Source organism: Mesoplodon bidens (assembly GCF_964165515.1).
Source record: "Mesoplodon bidens genome assembly, chromosome: X".
Lineage (NCBI taxonomy): Eukaryota > Metazoa > Chordata > Mammalia > Artiodactyla > Ziphiidae > Mesoplodon > Mesoplodon bidens.
The window spans coordinates 127,962,945-127,976,590 of record NC_138163.1 but is presented as its reverse complement, the minus strand read 5'-3'; the positions used below and the strand labels follow the sequence as shown (position 1 = coordinate 127,976,590).

The 13,646-nt window shown below is 42.0% G+C and overlaps 1 protein-coding gene across 10 annotated transcripts in view; it reads right to left on the bottom strand.

Annotated features, from left to right (window-relative positions):
• CLTRN (collectrin, amino acid transport regulator) overlaps positions 1-13,646 on the bottom strand; it is a 228,804-nt gene that overhangs the window by 46,277 nt on the left and 168,881 nt on the right. For 6 of the 10 annotated variants that reach the window (XM_081221542.1, XM_081221540.1, XM_081221541.1 and 3 more), the window contains 3 exons: positions 10,662-10,732; positions 8,162-8,220; positions 3,503-3,588 (listed from right to left, as the gene is read on the bottom strand). In XM_081221542.1, the coding sequence (XP_081077668.1) occupies positions 3,503-3,588; positions 8,162-8,220; positions 10,662-10,732 (216 nt within the window). Of the gene's footprint in view, positions 1-3,502; positions 3,589-8,161; positions 8,221-8,538; positions 8,638-10,661; positions 10,733-13,646 lie in introns of those variants that run through there. The other 4 variants (XM_081221546.1, XM_081221547.1, XM_081221539.1 and 1 more) reach the window with 2 other exon arrangements.

The following is a 13,646-nucleotide window of genomic DNA, read 5'->3' as shown; positions in this document are numbered from 1 at the left end:
TTGCCAAGCCAGTGGTGTCTTTCTATTACCCACCACACTCGGGAGAGGCAGCCTGTCTGGGAAGCTGTTTTCAATTCATCTTGCATCCTGTGGTGCCCTTTCCCATAGAGGAAACCTGCTCATGTAAAGAAGCAGCTACCGTTAGGGGGCAGCACGTGTACTGCATCTTAAACACATCCTGATTCATGAGGCAGCCCTCAGCCCCCAGCCCCCAGCCCCCTGAGCGCAGTGCTGCTGGGACTCCAGCTGCCTGAGCGTTCGCAGGAAAGCTGCCTGAAAACAATTTGTTGACCCCAATCTAGGTTTGCACTTTTCAATTTTTCAACTGACATTGGCAACAAAAGCCTCTGTATAGCCTAGGCACCCAGTTCCAATTAAAACACCTTTGCAAATAAACCAGATTACATATTCACAGACTCCTACAATGTCCGGTTCCAAAAAATCAAATTCCCAAAGTGAATTCCTCAAAACTAATCTGAAATGTTACATATTTAAATTAACTTTTCCTAAGAATGGAAATGTGATATAACAGTCATTTACAAGGTGAAATTTAGGTACTAAGAGGAAGGAATAACACAATGAACACAGCAATGTATAAAATCTGTTGATCAAAAATGACAATAAGATAAAAAGAGACTAGTTGAGGGGCTAGCGTTGTGAGATGACCAGCGGCTTTTTTCCTTATATTCTTCTCTTTTTTTCATGTTTTAAAATTGAGGTATAGTTTTATGTACAATATTATATAAGTTTCAGGTGTACAACACAGTGATTCACAACTTTAAAGGCTATAACTCCATTTATAGCTATTATAAAATACTGGCTACATTCTCTGTGCTGTATAATATATCCTTGTAGCTTATTTATTTTATATATAGTAGTTTGTACCTCTTAACCCCCTACCCCTATCTTGCCCCTCCCCCTTCCCTCTCCCCAGTGGGGACCACTAGGTTGTTCTCTATATCTGAGTGTGTTTCTTTTTCTTATACTCACTACTTTATTTTTTAGATTCCAGATATAAGTGATAACATACAGTACTTGTCTTATTATTTCACTAAGCATAATAGCCTCCCAAGTCCATCCGCGTTGCTGCAAATGGCAAATTTTCATTCTTTTTTTCGGTTGAGTAGTATTCCATTGTATGTATATGTATATATGTGGATGTGTGTGTGTGTGTGTGTGTGTGTGTGTGTGTACACCACATCTTCTCTATCCATCCTTCTGTTAATGGACACTTAGGTGGCTTCCATGTCTTGGCTATTGTAAATAACACTGCTGTGTACATTGGGGTGCATGTATCTTTTTGAGTTAGGGTTTTTCTTTTTTTCTGATATATACCCAGGAATGGAATTGCGGGGTCATATGGTAGTTCTATGTTTAGTTTTTTGAGAAACCTCCATACTGTTTTCCACAGTGGCTGTACAATTTACGTCCCCACCAACGGTGTACCTGGGTTCCCTCTTCTCCTTATATTTTTCCTTTTTTATTTTTTGGAAGGCAATCTTCTCATTTTTATTTTTAAAAGGTTATTATAAATTGTTTTAGAAAGAATGCTTCCGTTTAAAGGCATAAGATAAAGGCAAATGTATCTTTTCTAAAAATCTATAGAACAGGAGAAAAGTTCACATAGGGCATCATTTTTTTTTACCTTACACCCCCTTCTTTCAATTTTTTGAATCATGTGAACACGTTACATATCTTAAAATACATACGTGTGTTGTGTATATATGTGTGTGTTTGTGTACACACAAATCCACATATCATATGTTTATTTTGCTCCCCCAAATGTTACTCTTCTGTTTTATCCCTTATATTCACAGCCCATGCATGATACATTGTGGGTCTGAGGAAGACAATAAATAGAAACCCTCTTTGCCAAGTTCTCAATAAAATTAAGACAAAAGAATGAAGCAGACAGGAGACCAAAATAAAAGGCTGTGTTGGAGGATATGACTTTTATCAGCGGGCAAATTTCCTTCCTAATTTTAAAAATATCCTGCGATGAGAAAAATTCATCTATAGTGACCCGGGCAGAGCTGAACTGAGGCAGGTATCACCATATTCTGGTGTCATATGCAAGATAAATTTAACACCTTAGGATCTGGCCCCTACCAATCTAAACAGTCTACAGCTACAGACAGCACGGACAGCCGTGTGGGTGTGTAAGCTTGCCCAGGCAGGGCCTGATTCTGTACTTAGTGTGGGGAGCAGCACAGAAAAATGCGTGCTGAGGGCAGGCCGGCTCCTCAAGAGAAGGGAACCCATGCCCCGTTTATCCTTCCAGCCCACCAATCAAATCAGTCATTTCACCTCTCAAGGGAAGAGTGAAGTAGGGAGTAGAGAGAAACCAGGAGTGTTACCCTAATCACAAATGGAGATGGAAGGAAACATCACAAATAGGGAAGATTCCTTCGCAAGAACAGATTCAAATGTAAAACTATTAAAAGGTGTACTAAGGCTTTGAAGAAAATAAACAAGGTGCTATGATAGATACCAACAGTGCGATGAACCTATACATATGTAAGTTATTTTCAAAAGGAGTGCTGTGCACTTATCCCCTTGCCCCCCAGGTTCATATGTTGAAGTCGTAACCCCAAATGTGAATGTACTAATATTTGGAGATAGGGCCTATAAGGAGATAATTACAGTTAAATGAGGTCATAATGGTGGAGCCCTGATAGAGAGGATTAGCGCCCTCATCCAAAAAGGCACCAGAATGCTCACTCTCTCCCCTGCCACTTCCCCCTCAACAAAGAAGAGGTCATGTGAGCATACAAAGATTTGGTGTTGCCTACAAGCTGAAAGAAGAGGCCTCAGAATGAAACCTACCTTGTCAGCATCTTAATCTTCAACTTCCCAGCCTCCAGAACTGTGAGAAATAAATTTCTGTTGTGTAAGCCACCCAGTCTGTGGTATTTGGTTATGGCAGCCAGAGCAGACCAATACAATGAGAAGAGAACTCTTTTCTTTCTATCTTTATCTATCTATCTATCTATCTATCTGCAAGAGAAATATTTATACATATATATAGAGAGAAATGTAGAAAGCTTATGACATGTAACTACAAATTTTTATATTGTCTTCATAGTGCCTATTGAATGAAGAGCATTGTTAGAACATGATATAAACTATAAGCTGAGCTAGATTATAAAGGTTGTTTTTAATGTTAAATTAAAATGTGGGGCTTCCCTGGTGGCACAGTGGTTGAGAGTCCGCCTGCCGATGCAGGGGACGCGGGTTCGTGCCCTGGTACGGGAGGATCCCACGTGCCGCGGAGCGGCTGGGCCCGTGAGCCATGGCCGCTGAGCCTGCGCGTCCGGAGCCTGTGCTCTGCAATGGGAGAGGCCACAACAGTGAGAGGCCCGCATACCGCAAAAAAAAAATTAAAATGTGGGTCCCTTAAAAATTAGATGTGTACATTATTTTCAAGATTGAGTTTTGAATTAATGTCCTGTCTCAAATAATACTGCAAACAATCAATTTAGACTTTTCATTGCTTACTTACTCAGTTGCTTCTCTGTTGGGAACTCTTCTCATGGAGAAAGCCACCATCGCTTTGAAGAGATATTCTTCATTTGTATCCCAGGCATACTGAAAGAGAAGTAAAACCGAAGGTAAAGTGAAGAGGCATGGGGTAAAAATTGGTCCATTGGGTTCTAACTGTGGCCACGCTGGTGTTGGTGTGTGTGTGTCTGTCTGTCTGCATCTCTCTCTCATCTTCCTCATACAATAAAGACTGGAGACCATGATAAATCATGTCAGCATAATGTTCAGGATAGAGTTTCCTGGCTATTCTATCATTGTAAGTGTGGTGTGTTTCCCATGGCATTATCTTCTTCCAAATCTGCAGTATCAGTAGCCAGTCAACAAATAGGGCATTTGGACATCTCATCCTGGACATAAACAGTTGATTCCCTTCTTTCCTTTCACCTTTCCCTCATAAACTGACTCCCCTTCTCAGCTTCCTTCCCTTTATTAACACCGGTACAATTTTACTTTTTATATTCTTAGCTGAAAACTTGAGTGTACGTGTATATTATGGGCTGAATTGAACCCCCCTGCAGAGAAATTCATATGTTAAAATCCTAACCCCCCAGTAGCTCAGAATGGAACCATATATGGAGATAGTGTCTTTACAGAGGTGATTAGGTTACAATTAGATCACCAGGATGGGCCCTAATCCAATATGACGGGTGTCCTTGCAAGAACAGGAAATTTGTCACAGACACATACAGAGGGAAGACATGTAGACACAGGGAGAAGACAGCCATCTAGAAGCCAAGGGGAGAGGCCTGGAACACATCCCTCCCTCACAGAACGCAGAAGGAACCGACCCCACTGACACCTTGATCTTGGACTTCCAGCCTCCAGAATGAGAGAAAACAAATTTCTGTTGTTTAAGCCGCTCAATCTGTGGTACTGTGTTACATACAGCAGCCCTAGCAAACTGAAGTGCCTGACCCCACATTTTAGGTGGTAATCAAGTGTAACGGGAGAAAATCACAAAACAGGTTTTGTGGCTTAAGTCTAAACTCATGATGACCTACTCCCAAATTGCCTGGGATCCCCTTAGGATTCTCCATCAGTTTTCTCTCTCTCATGGTTCACAAGGACTATTTCAAAGCTCCTTCAGGCCTCCCCAAATCTCAGTGCTCCCCTCAAACCTCACTCTCACGAGGCGCTCTTGTTTTATAAGTTACTGATACATCTCGAGTCATCCACTTACACTCCCCCGCCCTCCTGACACCAAGTATAAAACTTCCTCCATAGGCACATGTCTTATCCACATCCTCCCCCGAAGGGCCAGATGTGGTGTTTCTCCTCCTGTCAACGGTTGATCTGTCCACCTCTATTAGGAACGCTTCCATTCGGCCCTTCCCGGGATCTAAACAATACAGTTTCCCCCTCTCTTCTGTGCATTCAGTGCTGACTGGAGGCTGTCCACTGACTCTGAACCATGCTCAAGTCTTTCCCATTAAAACAACAGCAAAACCAAATCACTTTATTCAGTCCTGCTTCTTCTACCCATTGCTGTCTCTCTCCTGCCCTTCACAGCCAAAATTCCCAAAGGAGTTATCCATCCTTCTGTCTTTACATGGTCACTGCCTACTTACTCTTTTCTTATATAAATTTATTTATTTTATTTATTTTTGGCTGTGTTGGGTCTTCGTTGTTGTGAGTGGGCTTTCTCTAGTTGCGGTGAGCAGGGGCTACTCTTCATTGCGGTGAGCGGGCCTCTCATTGCGGAGCACCGGCTCTTGTTGCAGAGCACAGGCTCTTGTTGCGGAGCACGGGTTCTAGGCACGTGGGCTCAGTAGTTGTGGCACGCGGGCTCCGTAGTTGTGGCACATGGGCTTCAGTAGTGGTGGCTCGCGGGCTCTAGAGCGCAGGCTCAGTAGTTGTGGCGCACGGGCTTAGTTGTTCCACAGCATGTGGGGTCTTCCTGGACCAGGGCTCTAACCTGTGTCCCCTGCATTGGTAGGCAGATTCTTAACCACTGTGCCAGCAGGGAAGCCCCACTGCCCACTTATTCTTAACCACCTCCACCATCTGCCTTCCAATCCCTCCACTCCACAAAGCAGCTCTCTCACGTTACCAACGACCTTCACGTTGCCCAACACAATGAGCAGTTTTCAGTCACGCCTCGCTTGGCCTCTCAACAGCATCTGATGCTCTTGAACAGTCCCTTCATCTGAAAGCACTCTCTTCCCTTTCGTGATACAGCGTCGTCCTGGTTTTCCTCCTGCCCCTCCGCCTCCTCTGCAGGTTCACCCTCCTCTACAAGGGCTTTAAGCTTTCGAGAATCGCTAAGCTCAAGGCTAGCCCCTCTCCTCTTGCCACCTTCCGCTTTCTTCCTCAGCCCTGTCATTACCACCTCAGTGCAGGTGACACAGGAATGTGTATCTCAAGCCAGCTCTGTCCTTGCCTGTTTGTCAATAATACCTCAAAGTCAGTAAGTGCAAAATTAAAGCCATGATTTTCTTGTTGGTTCTTTGTTCCCTGACTCATAAATGGGCCATTATGCACTAGCTGCATAATTAGAAACCAAAGCTTATCCTTGACCCCTCGTCCTCTCTTCCTTGTCATCCCATCCCCGTGGCTCTCAAATCCCTTCACTGCCCCCTCTCTCCACCAACACACCGCACTCCAAATAGCCACCATCTCCCACCTGCACTGCTCCAACTGCCTCCCAACTGGCTCCTCCTCTCTACTCCAGTCCCCTTGACTCTGTCTTCCACACTGTGGCCAGAGTGTCTTGTAAACACAAATTCTGTCATGACACCCCTTCCACGAAACTCCTCATCGCTTTAAAGATAATATCAGGGACTTCCCTGGTGGCGCAGTGGTTAAGAATCCGCCTGCCAATGCAGGGGACACGGGTTAGAGCCCTGGTCCAGGAAGACCCCACATGCCGTGGAGCAACTAAGCCCGTGCGCCACAACTACTGAGGCTGCGCTCTAGAGCCTGTGAGCCGCAACTACTGAGCCTGCGTTCTAGAGCCCGCGTGCCACAACTACGGAAGCCGGCATGCCTAGAGCCCGTGTTCTGCAACAAGAGAAGCCACCGCAATAAGAAGCCCGTGCACAGCAACAAAGAGTAGCCCCCGCTCGCTGCAACTAGAGAAAAGCCCGTGCACAGCAACGGAGGCCCAATGCAGCCAGAAATAAATAAATAAATAGATAGGTAAATTAATTTAAAAAAAGAAGATAACATCAAAACTCCTCAACACAGTCCACACATTCTTTGGCCTGACCCCTCGTTCCTCTCGAAACGCATCACGCGCCATGCTCCTCCTCACTGCTCCTCTTCCAGGCACCTCGCCCTTCCTTCCACCCTTCACTCTCCCCAAGTTCTTTCCTATAGTAAGCCTTTGCATGTGCTGGTCCCTCCACCCTCTTTCCTTTCATCCCCTGGTTCACTTTTACTCATGCTTTAGACCTCACAGCAAGTGCCAGTTACTGCGGCCCCTCATGAGGCCAAAGCCCATACATACTTCTCCCTGTAATGCTTGTCAAGATTACACACTTGCATTTGGTTCATTAATATGCAACCAATGCCACTACTATAAGCTCCCCAAAGGCAAGGATAAGCCTGGTTTTAGCTGCACTGCATCCCCAGCATCCAGCATGGTGCCTGCCCTCAGAGCAACCTGGGATAAGCAACCCTACGCACTGGCAGAGATGGTGGATTGTGCAGTCAGACTGCCTGGGTTCAAAACTGACCCCTGCCCCTTGCTGACTTGAGATCTTCAGTAGGCCACGTAATGTCTTTGCACCTCAGTTTTCTCACCCACCTAACGACAATGGGAATACCCATGCCACCTTCCTCAAAGGGTTGTTGTGAGGGCTAAATGAGCTGACGTGAGCAAAGTGATTAGAAGGGTCCCAGCTAGAAAGTAAACTAAGTTCTCAAGGAATGCTGGCGCTTAGAATGATTATCACTCACTGAGCGAACAAAACGGTGGATTGCCCTGCAAACTGAACACTTCCAAGTATCCTTAGCACTCTTGTGTCATCTCTAGCCTGAGGCGTCTATCACCTTCTACTCGGGAAAACTGTCACAGACCATGCCGGAAAACCGAAACTAGAAGGACACAACTCCATCTTATTAATTCAACAGTCTTTACTGTTCCTATAGCTACCGGAGCCCCGTGAGTATTCTGTTAACGTTAATTTCATAAGCATATATTTCGTGTTATTACTTTGATATTTGGGAAGAATTGAAGAAACCTCACCTGAGAATTGGAACATTTTGTGCTATGAAAGATCTCATGCGGGTGAAACATGCCCTCCTTCCAATGATGAGAAACGTCACTGACAAAGTTCAAATGACCACAACGGTGGGGAGCAGACCCCGACCCACACCTGAGAGCCTGACTCAGGCCCCTTTGCTCCGCTCTGCTAGGTGGACACGTGCAGGCTGGCAAAACTGTTTTGGGTAGCACAGAACTTCACGTATTTTCCAGCGTACACTGCACATTAAATACTTCAGGCAAAATCACTTTATTAACAATTTCTATTTTACTACAATCTTTTTTGCTTTAAGAAAATATCAGATTTGAGGTCTTTAGAAGCAACCTATACACGTTTAAGATAACTATGCAGAGAAAGCAGTGTTATTAGCAAACAAAATTTTAAAGGAACATACAAGTTTCTTCACTTACCGCTTTATCTCCCAGAGCTGTTCTGAGACTAAGTCTCACTTTAAAAGCATTTTCTGCATCTGCCAGAGAGAAAAAAGAGAGAGAGAGCACTATATGATGATAAAATCTGCCAAAATGGAACCTGATCAATCCTAATATTTAATGCAACTCGAATCGACAGAATTGCAAGTAAACTGCCCCAGATACTCCCGAAAGTTTAACTGCAATCATCTTCAATGGTTGAAATGTTTATTTCAAACTCATAAAATATTCACAGGCTCAACTTTCCAGCCATGACACGACGGCAGATTTAGAAAAATAAAGAAGTCTTTCAGGCAGAGACTTGTCAATCATTTAGAAAACTTTTCATCTATTTTGAAGTTTCAAGGCTTACGTACCTGGTTGACAGAGTTCGGCATGAATAGCAGTCACTAGAAAAAAGAGCAGCCACAACATTCTTTCAAAGTGGAAAACACAAGGCAAACGGAGGGGAAAAAAATCCACCCTTCACTTAAAGCTGCCTTAGCCATTCTGTGACCCGGATTAGAATATCAGACAAACAAGCAAGCCACCACCTGAAAGGTTTAATGATTAACCCCCATCATCTGGGTTAATACTTGGAGAGCAGCAGCCCATCTCCTGTCAGTTACTTATGAAAATCTGTTTGGAAAACAGATTAGCTGTCCTTTCCAAACTCTACCTCCAAAGAATGTTTTCTCTGCTGACCCAAAAGTCGGAATCCTCCCCCCACCTTGCTTCTGTTGTTGTCTGGTTAAATGCACGGTGGAAAGAATGAGTCCTTTCTGGAGGTTTACCTTGGCATGAACTTCCCATCTTTTCGGGGCTGAAATATCTCTGGCGAATAGATAGACTCTCTTAATTTAGGAAACAAACATCACCCCTTTCTATCTCTGGTGAACAAAGGACACCCTTCCAAGACTGGCCTCATTAGACTCTCTCCTCCACAGGTAAACATTCAGGAGAGTTTCCAATTCAAAGAGAATGGTTTTGCTCAGCGCTAAGCTCTGGTAGTTGTGTAAAATCAAAAGTTAATGATGTACAGCAGTGCTATCCAATGGAACATTCTGTGATGATGGAAATGTTCTATATCTGCACTATACAATATGTGTACAATACGGGCACCACTAGGCATAGGTGGCTGTTGAGCACTTGAAATGGGGCTAGTCCTGCTGAGGAAATGAACTTTTATTAAGTTAATTTAACTTAAGTAGAAACATGTGGCTAAGCAACTACATTGCTCAGTGCAGCTATACGACAGTAATTAGGAGCTACCGACCATGAACCAGCTTTGCCGAATTATTTCTCTAATCCTCCAAACAGCACCCCACAGTTGCTGTGGTATAATCATCTTACATACGAGGAAACCGAGGATCCAGTGTTTAAGGCATTGCTGGCAACAGGGAGTGGAATGGGTGTCACTTTACCAGCCTGGATGACTTACACGTGAACCCTATCTCCACCACACTGAACCCGACTGTGTCTCAGGGTCATCACTGATCAAAACTGAAACTGTAACGAAACCTCAGAGATGCTCTGAGGACTACGGCAGTGAGTGGAGAAGAACCTTTCCCCTAGTGGGCATTCTACAGGTGCCAATCAAGACCCCCAGCGGGTCAGTGTTGGGACTTTCCTCTCTACCACGCCGCCTCTGCATGTGTTCAGTCCCCAGATTCCACCTCGTTGCCTGAAAACCATGAATGGAAAAATTAGATCGGGTGACCCCGCTGTTAAACAGAAAATCTGGATTTTTAAAGCAGCAACAAGAAACATATCAACAGCTACACTTCTCACTTCCCCTTCCTGGTTAGGGTGATAGCTTATCATGGCTGACCCACTGCTGTTGGCTAACTCCACTTAAGGAGCTTTTCCTCATCTCCTTCACCTTGGTTGCCAGGGCACAGAGTCAGGAAAAGTTGTACTAGAGAGAGAAGTGGCCAAAAGTTAGCCTAGTCATTCCAGAAATTCCACTATTAGATGAAACGGAAATTTCCTAGAAGGAAGGGCCCTCATAACTGACCCCTGAAAACAAAGTCAGACTAGATGAAGTTATCTCGGGAAATGTTAGACTAGATAAAGGCATCCTGGGGGCGGGGAGGGAATAGACAGAGGCGGTACCAAAGCTGATTATTTGCATCAAGGAACAAAGCCCTGTTATGGAGACAGAAATCTGATTCAGCCTTCTTTTCGCCTTAAAACTTCATAAAAATACCAAATGTCTCTCTTTTGCTTTTACTTAGTCACTTATGTGACGAGGCTTGAAGACAGTAAAATGCTGAGTTTTTGTCAGTGTAAGCCACTCATCTGAAAAGAGAAAATCTCTTCTCTTTTGAATTATGATTTCTCAATGTTTGTTGTCTCATTTTTTAAAAACAATAGAAAAAAGGACAATAGAAGTTCTGTACAGAAAATACAGAGAGGCAAAAAGAGAAAAGTACAAAATACCCATAATACTACCCGCATGGACGACCAATGTGAATATATTTTAATAGTTGAAACACACCTTCCTTAGCCTTGGATCTTCTTGTATGTTCTCGTGTGATGTTATTGTTGTTTTGTCTCACTGTAGTGGCCCTGTGGGAACAGGGAAACATCATGGTGGCAATCACGTGGGCCCTTGTCTTCTTCCTCACCCTGAAGAGAAAGTTGCTCCTCCATGGGATCTGGTGAGTCGCTTTATTTTCATTTATTTATGCATGCATGCATGCATGCGTGCATGCAGGCCGTGCTGTCTGGCTTGCGGAATCTTACTTCCCCGACCAGGGATTGAACCCGTGCCCTCGGCAATGAAAGCGCGGAGTCCTAACCACTGGATGGCCAGGGAATTCCCTGGTGAGTCACTTTAAACTTGATAGATCATGAGATATATCGAATTTATTTTATTCCTAGTTTCCTGAAAATTCCCTTTATTGAATTGTATTCAATAACTTATATTGAATTGTATCACCTGCCTTTTCAGTATCTATTAATATGATCCGAGAATTTTTACCATTTGGTACATTATAGTTTAAAATTTCTTTACATTGATCCAACCCTTAGATAATTACATAAGCTCAGTTTGATGATTTCTAACATGCTTCTGGACTTAGTTGCTGTGTTTCTCTTTCTTTAGGTTTATAAATCCATTTCTGTAGAAGAATATTTAGGTTCCTTTTCAAGTACTGATTCTTTTTTCCAGCCCTCGTATTACCATGTTGAAAATGGTACAGAAAGATTTCTAACATTGTCTATGTTTACAAATACTTGAAAATGTAGAAGAAATAAAATATTCAGAGTTGAAGATTCTGGACCATACATATTTCGGAGGAAGAGTTCTTTTAAAATGTTCTTATATTGTCATTAATTTCAGGTTTCGTGTTTCTTTCTGAGTCCCTTTTCGCTGTTTACAATATCCAAGAAAAGCATTCATTTCATTAAGATTTTCCAGTTTTCTCATGGACTTTATACAATATTTCCCATAAAATACTCCATTCATTGTTACATTCCCTTTATACTTTCTAGTTATATATTAATTTTTGTCTCATTTCCCCTTTGTTCTTTCCAGAAATTTACCTGTTTTTGTTGTTGTTTAATCAAAGAACAAGATATTGCATTTAATTTTTAATTCCTTTCTTTCTGCTTTCTGATTCATCCATCTTTACATTTATTAAGTCTTTACTCTTTCTGTCATACTGGTTTTCTTGTTCTTTTTATAACTCTTGAGTTGGCTAGTAGGCTTATTTATTTTTAATCTTTCTCAGTTAATGTGAAAATATCTGTGGCTATGAATTTTCCTTGGAGTACTGTTCTGGCCACATGACATAAGAAGTACAGATGTACAGTGATCTCATTCTATTTTCTAAATAGTCTATAGTTACAGTTTTAATTTTTCTATACCCCAGTATTTGCTTAGAAAGGTACTTGTCATTAGCAAAAGAAACAGCAGCCAAAAATGAAATGATTTAAAATATTGACTTTTATACGTCCTGTCAGATGAATAGAGAGAGAAAACATATAATGATAAAATAAGACACCGTCAATAACTTGACTTAAAATATGAAGACTCTTACAAGGTCTGGATCACTTGGAACACGCTAAAACTGATTTAACAACTAAAGAGCTTGAGAGTTCAATAAAAGAGGTGGAACACAGAACTAGATGCTATTGTTCTTGCCTCTCAACATATTGGGTTCTTTTCTTCCACTTTTCAAAATCCTGTACATACTTAGCCTTTATTTTCATGCACAATTTTAAGTATTAAACCTCCAGAGAATTCATATCAAACTTGCTTCATACAATGCTCATTTCAGCAATTTCACAAATAGGAGCTTAATAATTTATCACTAACAGTGGTAATGATGACAAATAAAGCATTTTCAATCATTCTGAATATGGTCCTATTTATTGCCAATGTTTAGAGTTTGGAGAACGCAGATAAAAAGTTGAGACTACTGTTGCCATGTGCAATACGAAAGGCACTGGGTCTCCTGAGACAGGAAAGAGAAATTGATTTCTCTGTGCTTTTTCGTACTCCACAACACTACTGGAAAGCAGTTTCTTGGCACATAACTATTGATCTACTGCTCTGGAGGGTGAATTAAATATGAGACCACACGAAGAGAAAACACGTGAGTTGTTCTTCTGATTCACACAAGATGCCTTTTAAAGTACATCAGAGTTGTAAACGCATGTGGGGGATTATGTATGCTCCATTTACCTGCAATGAAACAAGATGTAGCAGGGAGAACCAATGTAGCTTTTAAATTTTGAAGCTGATTGTTCTGTTTCATTGTCACAAACAGGTATTTTTTTTTTTTTGTAAACCTATACAACCTTGAACACTGTGAGCTTTCATTTATTTACCTTTAAACATCTTAACCACTATTACAGGTCTATCTCAATGATCACCTCCTTCGAGAAATCTTTCTTTTCTTTTGTTTTTGTTATAGATTTTTAGCTGTTACTATTTGTTGTGGACTTGTCTAATCTACTAACTTTTTATTCTCTCTTTGTCCTGTGTTCCCATAGCATTTTGTTCACATTTGTACATGGATCTATTGCCAACATGATTTACTTTTGGGTCCTACAAATTTTAAGCTCCTGGAGGGCAGGGACTATATTTGGTTCCATTTGCATTTCTCACGGCCCATGAATATTTGATAATTTAGTAAAACTGAACTGACTTATTTGAATCCTAAATGGGCAGTTTAAGGAGCTCAACACTGTGGAAATGAAGTATCACGAGGTACACTGCAATTTTTTTGACATTCCCAGCCAGAGAAAAACAACTCCCAGTATCTTTGATAAACAAGGAACCCTGGGCTTTGGAAAATTTTTGTCTCCACTCCCGTACCTTATGCCCTTTCTAAGATGAGAAAAAAATCTGAAGCTACGATATTCGAAGGCTCATCAAATTTTGTAGGTTAATCATCAACTGTAACCATTATGAACCTTGCCTTTTTTTCACACAGGGTGACAATTTTCTAGTGCAGAGAAAGTTAATCACTAA